The sequence below is a fragment of the Blennius ocellaris genome (assembly GCF_963422515.1).
Source record: "Blennius ocellaris genome assembly, chromosome: 1".
Classification (NCBI taxonomy): Eukaryota; Metazoa; Chordata; class Actinopteri; order Blenniiformes; family Blenniidae; genus Blennius; species Blennius ocellaris.
This window is the reverse complement of record NC_137650.1, coordinates 25,992,275-26,006,159: the sequence shown is the minus strand read 5'-3', so window position 1 is coordinate 26,006,159 and position 13,885 is coordinate 25,992,275. Positions and strand designations below refer to the sequence as shown.

The window sequence follows — 13,885 nt, the reverse complement described above, 5'->3', positions numbered from 1 at the left end:
GCAACTGATTAAAATGAACTTTTTGGTTATGACCGGTTTAGGTTGCAGGTTGAGTAAGTTTGTGCTGGAGTACCTTGGCGTGGCACGAAATCAATCTTCACCTCTAGGATGTTCGGAAAATAAAGAAGAAAACATCATTTAGGAAAATGGAATTCTGTCTCACAAATGACTTGAGAATAAAAGAAGCTTTAATATTACCAAGGAAGTTGAGTTTCGCAGAAAGGTTGAAAGCATGGCCGTCCGGCACAAAGGTGTAGTCTCCCTCATCTTCTGGTTTGACATCGTCAATGGTCAGTTTGTGGTTCCTTGGAAGTTCATGCATGTGGTTTTCAGTCTTGTGAAATTCCATAACTTTCTATTTCTGTCCATGGGTAGCAAGTGTCCTCACCTGCCGATATGTGAGATGTTTATTCTGGCGTCAGGCTTGACTTCAACGCCGTTCTTGTACCAGGTTCCTCTCACATTCTCATCAGACACCTCACATTTGAAGACCGCCTGGTCCTTTGCCTTCACTGTGAGGTCTGCGATGCTCTGATAGACCTCCAGTTCTTTCTCTGAACAGTCATGAAAAAATAAAGTGTGCATGAATGAAACTATTCAGGCATTCCGAGTTGAGAGGGGGTGCTACTTTATGACATGACAGGAGATGATGCACTCATATGATGATGAGGAGGAGGATGATGATGATGACAATATAATGTGATAAAAAAAAAAAATGCAGCTATTGTTTGAACATGATAACGATATTTGAGCATGATGAGTCATTTCTTTGTGTGTTGCATCTTGGCAACAGACACAAAAGACATAGTTAATTGGATTTATGGTAGACAATGAAGTGGGAGGATATGAAGGCAGGATAAAGAAGTCTGACGCTATTACAGTATGTCTCGAGAAATAATATCGATGGGAGTTATTAAAACTATCCCAAAGACATTGTTATCAGGTGCGAAAAGTCACAGCACACTCCTTGTAAAAGGTTACAGGAGTTTCTCATCAGTTCGCTGTCGGGGAGGGCAAACACAGCGGGGAACGGTATTATAATGGGAGTTCTGCTGCGGACGGAGGTGTTGATCCCTGCTGCTCCATGGCAGCTGCTAATTCTTGGTAGGATCAGTATTTGATTAACTGGCCAGATAATCTTAACAGGACTGGCTGCCGGTATGGGATCAAGTTCAAAATCTGCAAACAACACACACACACGCACGCACGCACGCACACACGCACGCACGCACGCACACGAATATATATGCAAATGTCAGGGGGTTTATATATATATATTCAGTAGGGAGTCACATCTAGATCGGGTTCTATGTTTGTTTTGGAGTTGATCCATGAGGGGAACTCTGCTCTGTGAGGGTGCTACAATGAAAAGGTTACTGGGTGAATCTAACTACGGTTCATATTTTGCCTACGTCCGTGTACAGATGAGTTTGAATCTTCCCCATCGTTCATTTTTTGATCACCTGTGGATTGAAATTAAGACATTCAAACATATCCACCAGGAAAACACACCCTTGATAGAAAATGAAAATATGAAAGCGTAGTGCACTCACATTATTTGTTGATTTGTTGTATTTTAATGTTTTTGTACCAGGAGCTTTACTTCCTGCTTGAGCTCCACCTGACCCTTGGTGCCTCATGGCTCAGAAAAGACTTCAAATACACTGAATGATTATTTTATCATTTATGGGGGAAAAAAATCCCCAATTAGCTTGTTTGGACGATAAATTCTTCTTGTAAATTCAGAAAGACCTCATTTTAAAGTGAAAACTTCAACTGACCATTTTGAAAATAGCAAAGGTTTGTCCCAAATCACAAAAATTCAAAGTTCTTAGCTGAAAACTTCAGAATGCAATATAATTTTAAGTTTTGATATAGAAAAAGTCAAATTGTAAAATGTGAAATTATCCTGTAAATTCAGACAGAATTCTCAATAATTCTGTAAAAAATTTAATCTATGTGTCCCATAAAACTAATTTGTACTAAACTGAAATAGTTAATTTATTGGACAATAATACTTTTTTTTCAGATACAGTCCTTGAAAGTCTTGTAAACTCAGGCAAATCCTTTTTATTGGTTGAAAATGTATGTTGTTTCCTACATGAATGAAGTACGCCCTCATACTGAAAAAACACTACAGCATTAAACAATTTTTTTTGAAAAAATATAAATAAAAAAAAATGTGTTGGTAAAAAAAAAAAGACTTACAAAATTGTGAGAGGCCCAGTGCAGATCTTTCATCAGCATCGTCAGGCTGCTGAGCATTGTTACCAGAGGAAAATCTACCATCTAGCGATAAAACATACAACTTAAACTTTATCAGTAAGGCTCAATTCGTCATTGTGCCAAACATTTTAGCCTCTAAAATATTAAACACCTCAAAGGAACAGTGTAGCATTTTAAGCATCATGATAATGTACAGTACGGTATTGTTATGAATGACAATTCCAATATGTGTTTCAACAATAATGAAACACGAGAACTTTTGAAGAAAACAAAATGTGCTGAACAAACCAGCGCTGAAAACAAAACGGATTAAAAGAGGCCGAGGCGCCCTTCAGGTGAACAGTAAGACTTCTAACTTTAGCTGGCACGTGGACCTTCGCCGCTGCTGCGGCAACCTTGGAAGAATGATGTGGGCTGTATCCTAAAGATAGACGGCATGCCAAGAGTGGCAAGGCCGTGCAGCTATTGGCACAGTATGAGAATATGTACGTGGAGAATCCATCACTGACAGCCAGGGTTCAAACTGTACTCGCAGTCACGACTGGCACTCACCCTGCACCAGGAGCTCAGCCATCGACTCGCCGCCATTGGTTTTAACCTTGTAGTGGCCGCAGTCTTCCTTTGTGGCCTCATTAATGATCAGCACGTGCTTGCAGCCGTCTTTCTTGAAGCGGTATTTAAACGACTCGTCTCTGGTCAGCTCCACGCCGTCTTTCTCCCTGCGCACAAAAAATTCACACCCACCTAAAACATTCCTTGACCAGTGGGATCATAACAGACGTTGTGAGGAGCGGACCGTTAACAGCTGGTTTACACTCGTTTGGTGCATCAGCGAACGCTGGAAAACCCCCGTCGTGCTCAAAAGGTCTTCTTGCTATTTGTGGAGCTTTCACCTACATCACTTGGTAATGATGTTATGGCCCATACAGGATGTGACCACTTGCTTTTTACGAGATGGAAAATCTATATTTAGGCCATGCAATCCCAACTAAGCTAAGTCCATTTTCTGAATAAAGGAAGCAGCACATGGTTAAACTCTCACACAGCCAACAAATAATCTCTGGGATTAGCATGTGTTGTTTAGGATTCAGGCTGTGCGTTTGATTAGATTAAATAACACTGCTGATATATTCACTGATAATGTGCACAGATTCCTCGAATGACGACTTTCCTTTCACTTTTACAATGTTAAATTCATCTCCGCGCGACGATTACTTGCAGGGTTCCGTTTTTCTCGATACGCGTTGATCTCTGATCTTTTTTTTTCCAGACACTTTATTCTGGACTCAAATAATGGTCAGAATCCATTTGCAGCAACTTTCTCATTCAGATAGAAGGTCACGTGGCACACGCTAAAGTGTTGGCGTGCCCTTTTCACTGGGGGGGTGATTATTTATGCTGCGTAGCAATACGTCAGTCTGTCGGAGGCGCTGAGCTCAGGTGTCTGACATCTGCCTGTAGACATGACAACCTCAAATGCCATCTGCTGGGAGTCCCAGCAACTGTTCAGATTCTGCACATTGGAAGAGGGGCAAAATTAACCTGGCGAGCTTTTCTTTTAATGATGGCAGCATTTTATCCATTCATCGATACGTTATACTCCTCAGTCCCTATTTAATTTGAGTGACATTTTCACGGCACAATCGCTTGAGTGGCCATTTATATTTGTGTAAGCATAGGATTTAGGCAAATGACAGCTTGATTTGTGGCTGTAAAGAATAATATCTCACCATTTCACATTCGCTCCTTCCTCTGAGACTTCACACACAAACTCCACCCGTTCTCCCTTCATCACCATCTGATCCTCCAGATTTCTCGCGATCTGGACGGGAGGCTCTGGAGAGAAACCAATGAGTCACTCAATTAGAAGCATTTAGATAATTTCATCCTGATCATTTCTAAATAAGGCGTAACGTACCTTTGACAAAGAGCTCAGTGGTGCATTTCTCGTCGCCCACCATGCAGCAGTATGCTGCATCGTCCGACAAAGAGCAGTGGTTGATGGTGAGGTAGCGCATGTTGCCAACACTTTCGAATATGTACCTTAAGAAATAAGAGGGAGAGTTCTATTGACTGATTGTTTTAACGCCTATTAAATAAGCATAAGCAAATCTTAAATTAATTGAAGTTCTACTCATGACACTCACTTGCTGGTGGTTTAAGTTGATGGTTGGTTGTAGAGGAGCAGAGGCAGGAGAGAGAGACGACAAACTTTCAGTGACACATATGAAACATGCATGTTTTTGTTGAATGAAGGATCATGTCGAGGTACTCTTTTATCTTTTATATTAAATAATGAAAAGTTTTTCAAACCTTCCAGTTGGTTGGATTTCTTGTCCATTTTTCAGCCACTTCACATCCACATTTTCATTTGCAACCTCAACCGCAAGTTTTATTTTATGCCCCTTTGACACTTGGTAGGCCGGGTCCAACTTTTTAAGGAAAGCTTAAAAAGACAAATTGGAATAAAATGACAAAGCAAATGCACCTGACGTCAGTTGGGGTTCGATTGAGCATTACTCGGAAAACCAACCTTCGCTTTTCTTCTCCTCTTTCTTCATCTTCTTCAGTCTTTTGAGCATCCCTCTCAGGTCAGTGATGCCATACTGGAAAGCAATTTTCTCAAATTCTGACGGAGGAGCTTGGCAGAGGATGTTCCACACGTCCACATCAGGCTCCGCACTCGTCTGCACAGCTCTAACAAACACAGATCCATCAAAACCATGCAAGATATTGATGTTATATCTTAAATATAAATGAATATCAGTACAGCATGCAAATGTATATCGTAATACATTAAAAACAGTTCCTCTGGGATTTTCGTGACACGAAGAGACTTATTAAATGTCTCATTACATTCGCCTTCACTTATGATAGAGATGATGGAAGTGTTTTAAACACTTAATGGTAGGTCAACTCTATACACTGTGTGCACTGTTTCTAACTAAAATGTTCCATGTATTGTTAATCCAAGTGACTGTAATTTCACTGTAATGATTTTCATATTGTTGGGTTTTCCTGGTGCAGATTGTTTTTATTGAGTTCATAATCGTTAAATAAAAATAGATTTATACCAAAGTTTATATTTACTAATGGTTTAAAACTGAATTTTGTTGCCTACGTTTGCTGTAATCATAGGAATCTTAGAGCTTACACAGGTCTTTTTCCTATAAACCAGCTGTATAACGTCTTTGGAGAGTGAAGTGGTAGTAACAAGTGATAAAGATTTGCAGAAACAATAATACCTGTCAATGTGAAATGAAGGTATAATGAACGATAAGAGCTGTTTCCTGAAATCTAACATCTGAGGTTTGTGTTTGTTGTTGTCTTGTCTCCCAGGTTCTCAAAACTTCACCAAGCATACAAATTATGGTATAATGTCCATAGATATCCAGCAACAATGCTGTTTTTAAAATATCAGTAACTTTTGTTCCTGAAGTTTTTCAAAGAAATGTGTTGGTCTGATGCACATTTAGTCTCTTTCCCCCGCAGGTCTTTTTATGGACTTTGATTCGGTCGAGAGCAGAAATGTCAATTGTGCTATTCATTGTTCATTCATCACTGCTTGTTGAGTGTTGTGCATTCTATCTAATCATCTTCTAAACCAGATTTATAAAATTTTTGGTTCACAATAAACTGTCATTTTAACTTCTTTTTAATAATTTAAAATGAAGTTAATTGAATGTCATCATGATTAATGTAATTATTATTTGATCATGATCGTGATTCTGCCAGCTCAATTAGTCTGAGCACAACATTATTACCTATTCATGAAATAAACAATTGCTATCACAACTGGCAGTTTCCTTGTTGTTATGAAAACATCAGCTATTGTTGTCAGGAAAATAATGAAAGTGAGTGAATGTATCGTGTGAAGCAACAAAAAGCATTCCGTGTGACACACAGACAGCATGTCAGCAGTTTCTTACCGATTTGAGGATTTTACGAAACTGCTGCTCATTCAGAGGTTGAACCCACGAGGCAAAACAAACCAGACAAGTTAAAACACGGCATTTCAGAAGCAAAACAACCAGGATATTAGAAACAGGTTTTTATTGTGGAACAAACGAAATATTACAACGGAGGTTAAACTGCACTGAAGCAGGAATGAACAGCTGAAATTGGAGTGCCAGTCAAACATAAAGAGTGGGCTCCAAGCATCATGCTTTGTTTGGAGTCTGACACGGCATCCAATTTTCTTGTGCACAGGGGGCAATAAACATTGGGTAATGGTGTGTCATAAATAGAGGTGAACGTCGACGTGTTGGGAGGTGGACTTGTGTGAAGACTTAAAACTTTTAAATGGTCCAATGTCTCATCAAGTGGATTCTTTCAGGGGATTTCCAGCAGCTTTGAATAAACCGGAGTGAGGTGGAGTGGCCTTCGAGGGGGTAATTAGGTCATTAACATTTATATCAAAAGGTAATAATGTGCGTTATCAATGGGAGGGAAACTCATAAAGCTGTGGTTAAAATCATGAAGCAATGATCATACTTTATTACAAGGCATTTCAAGTTAAGGCTTAAAGTTCCTTGCATGTTAGTCTTATTAGATTGTTCTTTCAACTATTAGTTATCAAATGTAGTCATAGCTTACTCTCTGAAGATGCCAGATGTCCGGAAACATTTAAAAAAAGGAAACATTTCAGTTATAAATAGAGAAAACAGTGTTACTTTTTCTGAATCTACAAAGAAATTTAATTGGTTTGTCAATTGGTTTTTTTTTTAAACTGCTTACCTCTTTTTTAACAAGGCACTGAAGTCCAGTTCTCCCGAGTCTTCATTTCCATCTGTGCTACTGCAGAAACCATAAAACATCAACAACACAGTGCAAGTCTTTCTCTCCTCATTTCTCCAAAAGAACGAATGCACATTTGACTTGATTTGTTTTGAATAAAACAAATACACATTATCAGTCGTATACGCCAGATTAAACACAACCTGTTTACTCTGGCTCACATGTGCGATGTCACAACACAAATACAAATGTGCAACCGTTACACACAAATCTGAATCAACAATTTAGAATGACACAGAATCAATTCTTTAAAAGTGAAATGGAATGCATTTATAGGCAATGGGAATGCAGGCAGGAGTTTTGCTGGAAAGACAGGTGTTGCTATGGTCAAAAAACAGTTGTCATTTTGGGAAATACCTTTAAAAAAAATCATGCTAGTGTTTGCAACTTGGAATGAAGTGGATTCACATCTGCTAACAATGGACAGACTGGCCACACATTGAAAAAAACGACAGTTTTTGTCTTTTAGAGTCCGACTCTGATCATTATCCTTTAATAATCTCAAAATCAACTTACCATAGAGGGGATGTCAGCAGGCATATGACATGCCAGGGCTGTTTGTGTTTGCAAGAGTGACTAGATATTGTAAACGCTCGTGGAAAGTGCCCTCGTGACAAATTATTACTGACATTTCTGCTGGTGGCGGATGTGAGGGGTACACTGGAGAAACTGACACCTGCTGTGTCCTCTAACACTTCACACAGGCCGTCTGTCTTGCTCTGGATGGTAATCTGCCAGGGCACCGGCTTGTCAACACAGAGATTACACATCAGCTTCACTGGTTCTCAATAGAAACTGCGCCAACAATGATGAATGCACTGATTTAACTAATGTGACAGGAGAAAAAGTTTCAACAAATGTTTGTCCAAAATATTAAAAAGATATTCTGCCTTGTGTATGTTTATTTGGAATCTAAAGCAAACATCAAATAAGTCTTTTACAGATAGATTCTGTTAATTTTGTGCATAAAGGTTTATAATTTGAAACATGTGGCCCAGACCAGCTCATACTTAGATTTCAACCCACACAAGGAATGACCTTGCTATGTGTGAAAATAACAAAAACAGTAAAAGCAAATTTGTAATAAAATCAACAGCTGTTCTGAATTTGTCCACTGGGAGTTGCACTGTTTCAATCACTTCTGCTTTGAATTTCATATGGGTGCAGAATGTAAGAGCACCATGCCGGTCAAAGCTTCTACTGTCACGTCGTGTTCAGTTCTTTAGGAGACCACTTGTTTTTTTTAGCACAATCACGAGCAGCACTGTCCTCATCTCCAGACCCACCCTGATATCATCTTTAGTTCAACTCCTTCACCTGAAGACTGTTGTCAGGTTGCTTTTACTGACAGTTACATCTTTTTTTTTTTATTAGAAACACAGTGGGGTTCATCCAAACATCAGTGGTTCAGACTACTCAGTGCCAACCTATATCATGCCCTTGGGATGCCATACCCAGACGTCAATGTGTGGATAAGCATGAAAGGCATCACACGGGAAAACAGAACGTATAGCTCCGTCCTCTCCTGATCCGCCACTCCACATTCTGAGGATATCCCCGCCCCAGTCAGCAACCCAACGACCTTCCCTCCCTCAACTCCAACACACTCAGCAGTGAAGGTGCCAACAAAAGCTGCTACGCTGAAGTTCCTTGAATAATCTCAATGAATATCAGGTGAAAGACTTCGGTGGGAATCCGTTAAACATCCCACTGATGTCATCGCACTTCAGACAACGTGTACTCAAAGTGCATGCGGCTAATTTGCCAGATTCCAGTTCTGTGCAGGCCACAAACCCGTCTCTCCACTAACACCTGCTGGCTACCAAAGCAAAGTGAAAACTTCATGAGGTCTCTTCTCAACTAAGAGTCAGCAGTCCCCACTTATTCTGCACTCATTGACTGCTATGTGTAGTGGATAATCCTCGACAATCCAAGTATGTAACGGATTCAAAACATGAGAGGGGACAGAATCCCTAAGCCAGTCAGCAGGCTTGTAGCCCATGCGCTTTCTTTGAAATCACAATTTTGTCCCGTACCAACATTCTTAAAACAATGATAAATTGAGTGCACTACAATATCAAAGACCCCATGTTCGGTATTCACGCAGGCTTTAAAACCAGCAAACAAACTGTGCCCTCTGGTCTCATCAATGAACTTGTAAATAGCTGCAGTTCAAAAGATGTGAATGTTATTGTTGCCATCGCCCTTGCAAACATCAAAGTCATCTCGGCTACGAGAAAAACACCTTGGAGGAATGCCCCCCCCCCCCGGTAAAAGCTCAAAAAAAGAGAGTGTGGACAGGCTGAGCACAGGTGGTGACACACCGAAGCCTGGATTTATTGTGACATTTGTAAACAGAAAGAGAGGCTTTGCATGAGCAACCTGGAGCTAAAAAGAGCCACAAAGCTTATTTTCTGTTAGATTATTTCCCACAAAATATTTTTTTTTAAATAAGAGCAATGCAGGATGTCACCAGATTAGCCAACGGCTCTGCCAAAATGTACCTTTTCAAGGTATTAATTATTTAATATGTTAGTAAAGTAGTTGGATGTGTCTTGGGGTTTAATGGAGCTTTATATCAGCTGGTGTTTTCAATAATCTTATTAACGTAAAAAAAAAAAAAAAGAAGTATTTCCCAAAATTGAAAAAAAGTCTTAATTGAAGCCATGAGCAGCAGCAGCCATCCAAGCAAGAACAATACAAAACACTCAAGGTTAAAGAAAACACGCCGCCACCGTACAGTGGGGTCTGCTTGTCTCTAATCAGTGGGATGAAAGATAAAGACAAGGGCATAGGTTTAACTTGCGTGCTTGTCTCCTGCCTCTGATCTGACGGCAGGATTAGAGAGCAAGTCTCTGGTTTATGTGGTGAAGTTACAGCACATCATAGCGACACTTCCTCTGTGTGGCAACCCCGTGGAGGAGCCTGGCTACTGAAAAGCCCGTGTGTCTTAGCACATCCTGCACTTTCAGCACGATCAAACCACCGTCAAAGCTCACCCCGCCGGGTAGCTATTTGTGCAGCTGGCTCCGGTGTTTTGATTGGGACCCAGGAGGAGATCAGAGGGACGTGACAGATACAACCAGTGCGAGTTGCTTAACAGTTTAATAGAGCAAATCTCTACATGTGGAGAGTCAGGGGTTAACGCGATTGCAGCTACTAGCACTGGCGATTACACTCTGGGGTTTGAGTTTGTGTCGTCGTTGGGTATCGGCGTCCACGTCTCCAGTGATCTCCCCTTGGTGGTCACTCTCTCAAAATTCTACAAACCGGAGAGTGAAACATCAACAACACTGGTTTCGCTTGAATTGAGAAGAAGCAGAGACCACAGAAGAGAGAACACGTCGTCTCTGATCCGGTACTGATTTCTCTGTTCTTCAACAATCGGAGCCTTCGGGGTCTGAAAACGAGGCTCCGTTGTTGCAACAAACCCCTTCACTACCTTGATCCTGGTCCACTTCTCTTCTTACCGGCTTCGCTCCTGATAGGTTAGCATTTCCACAGTTATTTTTCACATATGACATGGCGATAAATCATTGTTGTGTCTCGCATGCTCTCTTTTGTTTGGTTTTAATCGACTAGATTCTCTTCTGTCCATTTTTGTGTAGATCGAGTCTGACAACAGCTAATTCACTTCGACATCAGCTGCATGCACACATGTATTAATTGTGACTATTTCTCACTTCAGCTGTATCCTGTCACCTAATGATCAAGCAAAAACTATGTCAAATGTAATTGCACCAATGGATTTATTTAACGAATTTCAACATTATCGAAACAGCCTTTTCCACTTTTTGAGATTCTGTTGAAATGGTTGGAATTTGGAAAACATATCTGTACTCACATAATAATGATTGCACATAAAGATAAATAAATCAGATTTATATCCACTTGAATATGATCCAATGTGTTCATCTCATGCCAGAAAATAAGTTAATGTTCTGTTTTTATTTGGATTGTCACACTGCTATGTGCCATTAAAACATGGTATAACTTGTATGTAGGGGATTTTATTAGAATTTAAAATTAATTCATATCTAAATTTATGAAGATTTTTGTGTCGACTGTGTATATTATTTGGACATAACTTCTTTATGAAAAGCTAATCTAAACCCGGTCAAAGCATTAGCTTTCCAGCTCACCAGTTCATTCTTTCTACAAACATATTTGAAGAATATCTCTTTACACAACATTTGTCAACATGCATTACATTAAAACCTATCAAAAGACTAAACACATTAGAAAAAGTATTCAAATAAATATAAACATGCATTTAAGTAACTGGCACTGGAGCCCAGGACATGGAATGGAATGGCTTACAAATGCCCTGTTAATTTAACTGATAAAGCATGAATACCTTGACCTTTATTAGAATGAAATGAATGAGCAGAAATTGTGTTAAATTGTTTAATATGTGTGTGTATAATGCCAAGCTGTTTTGTTTTTTAACTCACGTGCGCCTGAAAGCTGCTCTTATGTCAAGACCCTCAGCAGCGCGAGCCTCTGGAAGGCAAAAACCAGATTTAAAACAGCAACATTTATTTATAGAAAACGCACCAAAAAATTTTGGGGGACAATCCTGAAATAATAAGTTTGCTCACCATGTACAGTCAGCTCAAAATTGCAGCTGTCAAACTTGTCTTTGGATGCAACCTCACATCTGTACCCGCCAGCAAAATTTGCTTTGGCCTCAATGATTTGCATTTCAAATGTGTACATCTGTAAACACATGAAGGAGAGAGAAACATAAAATTTCACAAATTTATATCAAAGAATAAAAGCGAAAGTCTTTTTAACAGTATTATTTCTCTTTGGGACATTGACGCTACCAGACGTTTTGCCATTGACTTACATCTTCTCCGATTATCTAAATTGAACTTGGTCACTTTGCTTTGATGGGCCTAAATAATAAATAAATATTCAATCAAGAAGCCAATAATAATCAAAATGTATTGTGTTTTATACACGACAGCAGTTATTTTGAAGGGTGTCCAACCTGATCTACTTATTGGTTTGAATTTCCTACTAAGAGTTTGTGGATCTGAACTATAATAATCCCCAGAGAGCAGCGGGCCTGAGGTTTATTGCATGACCAGGATGAGAACTGGGGAAAGAAGTTACGCAATGGAGCCGTTAAAGAGGCCCTATGTTGCTCTGACATCAAATCATATCTTTTAGGATAGTTTTAAAGAGAAATGAGCACGAGGTTTTTTGGGGCTTTTTTTTCACACTTGATGACAAAAATAATATTGCTGCTTAGCGCTGCTCTACCTTGCTGTTTCGGTCATATGTTTCCTTTAACTGCAGGTGTTTTCCCGACTTGCTGGCGAGGTCCATCCACTTCCCTTTAAACCATTTAATGGTGGGTTTCTTCAGCAAGGAGTCCGCATTCATTTTAGCTATGAACGTGATGTTTTCACCTACATGAAGAATAATTTGCACAGGATTAATGTGGCTTGTTTTCAGACACAAATGTTGAAATATGCAAAGGAAAGATTATTGCACACATCATCACATTGACGACAGCTGCCTATCATTTTCAGATGTAAGTGTATTTCCAGCTACCGACCTACAGTGACCTCTCCACTCTGGGGTTTCTCTGTGAAGAGTCCCGTCAGGTCCTGTCTTGTGTCTGGAGGCTGTGCCTCTGTAAATACAAAAATACAAAAAAAGTCAAATAAATCAGGATGAAATCAGTATATATCATGATAAGTACCATGTTTCCGGCCCGTATTTAATGTCTCTGTCATTCATAAAAGCAATGGTCCAAATTACAAACTTTAAATTGAACTCAAACTAAAAAAGTTTGAAATGAAAAATAAAAAGCAAAGTTTGCTGTAAAAAGCAGGATATTACTCTTAACATCTATTTGTTTATTTATAACCATGATAATGAATATTTGAAATTCCCCGTCATGAAATCACACGCTCTCTCACGTTATTGTAAAATACACCAAACGTAACAAACTTATCTACGAAGCATCTTGCCTGTAAACACTGTATGTACAGGGACCTGCACTTAAGCTGCAACAGATAGGTGATGTTCAGGAAAGGCTTCAGTGTGACGTATACCAATGGTTAATAAATGCTGCGGCAGGGTGACTCACCCTCGGTTGGCGGGGCGTCCTGTGATGGGGCAGCTGGTTCCTTCTGTGAGGGAGCTGCTGCAGGCTGAACGGACGCCTGCTCTGGTTGTGCACCGGACTCCTTTGGTACGTCGGATGATGCCTGCTTTGGTTCTGCAGTGGCGTCCACTGCTTTAATACTGGACTCTGCAGGACCATCAGCAGGGGCATCAGCGGAAGCTATTTCATAAGCAACAACAAAAAGGCCGACAAGTCACAAAGAAAGAAATAAAAATGTTCAGAGTTTTTTAAGGGACGATTAAGTATGTAAAGAAATGGATTGGCACTTCGTACAGAATACTGTGGTACTCTGATACAGCATGAGAGATATTCACTGTGAGGCAGGCATTTGAGCAGCGTTGCTCCTAATCTGATGACATATTCCCAGCGTGCAAATGTTGATTTTCAGAAAACTGGAAGAACAACTCCTCCTTGTACCTTCTGTTCTGTTTCACATGTTAGACCTGTGATGGCTTTGATATGTATTATTTGTACTTTAGAAGATTTGTTATTTCTGGCAGTAATTAGGGTTAGGGTTTACAGTATAGTGAGGGATTACTTTAAGCATAATAAAGCATGTTGACTCACATACAAATTGGTGTCTTTGGTCACAGACACATTATAGAGTTTTCTCTTCCTACAAATGAGGAATGCTTTTAATGTGTTAAAACTATAAGGAATCCTTGATCAAATCAAAATGGGGTCACTATATATTTTGCCCGTTAAAATAAATGTTTT

At 39.7% G+C, this 13,885-nt stretch overlaps 1 protein-coding gene across 1 annotated transcript in view; it reads right to left on the bottom strand.

Annotated features, from left to right (window-relative positions):
• Positions 1 to 13,885, bottom strand: part of mybpc3 (myosin binding protein C3) — a 35,698-nt gene that overhangs the window by 16,396 nt on the left and 5,417 nt on the right. Inside the window, exons 3-17 of the mRNA XM_080500274.1 lie at positions 13,130 to 13,327; positions 12,593 to 12,670; positions 12,295 to 12,443; positions 11,625 to 11,742; positions 11,478 to 11,526; positions 6,964 to 7,023; positions 6,156 to 6,182; positions 4,760 to 4,923; positions 4,540 to 4,672; positions 4,145 to 4,269; positions 3,957 to 4,062; positions 2,779 to 2,945; positions 389 to 554; positions 199 to 305; positions 74 to 103 (exon numbers count right to left, since the gene is read on the bottom strand). Coding sequence (XP_080356400.1) covers positions 74 to 103; positions 199 to 305; positions 389 to 554; positions 2,779 to 2,945; positions 3,957 to 4,062; positions 4,145 to 4,269; positions 4,540 to 4,672; positions 4,760 to 4,923; positions 6,156 to 6,182; positions 6,964 to 7,023; positions 11,478 to 11,526; positions 11,625 to 11,742; positions 12,295 to 12,443; positions 12,593 to 12,670; positions 13,130 to 13,327 — 1,677 coding nt within the window. The remainder of the gene's footprint in view (positions 1 to 73; positions 104 to 198; positions 306 to 388; positions 555 to 2,778; positions 2,946 to 3,956; positions 4,063 to 4,144; positions 4,270 to 4,539; positions 4,673 to 4,759; positions 4,924 to 6,155; positions 6,183 to 6,963; positions 7,024 to 11,477; positions 11,527 to 11,624; positions 11,743 to 12,294; positions 12,444 to 12,592; positions 12,671 to 13,129; positions 13,328 to 13,885) is intronic.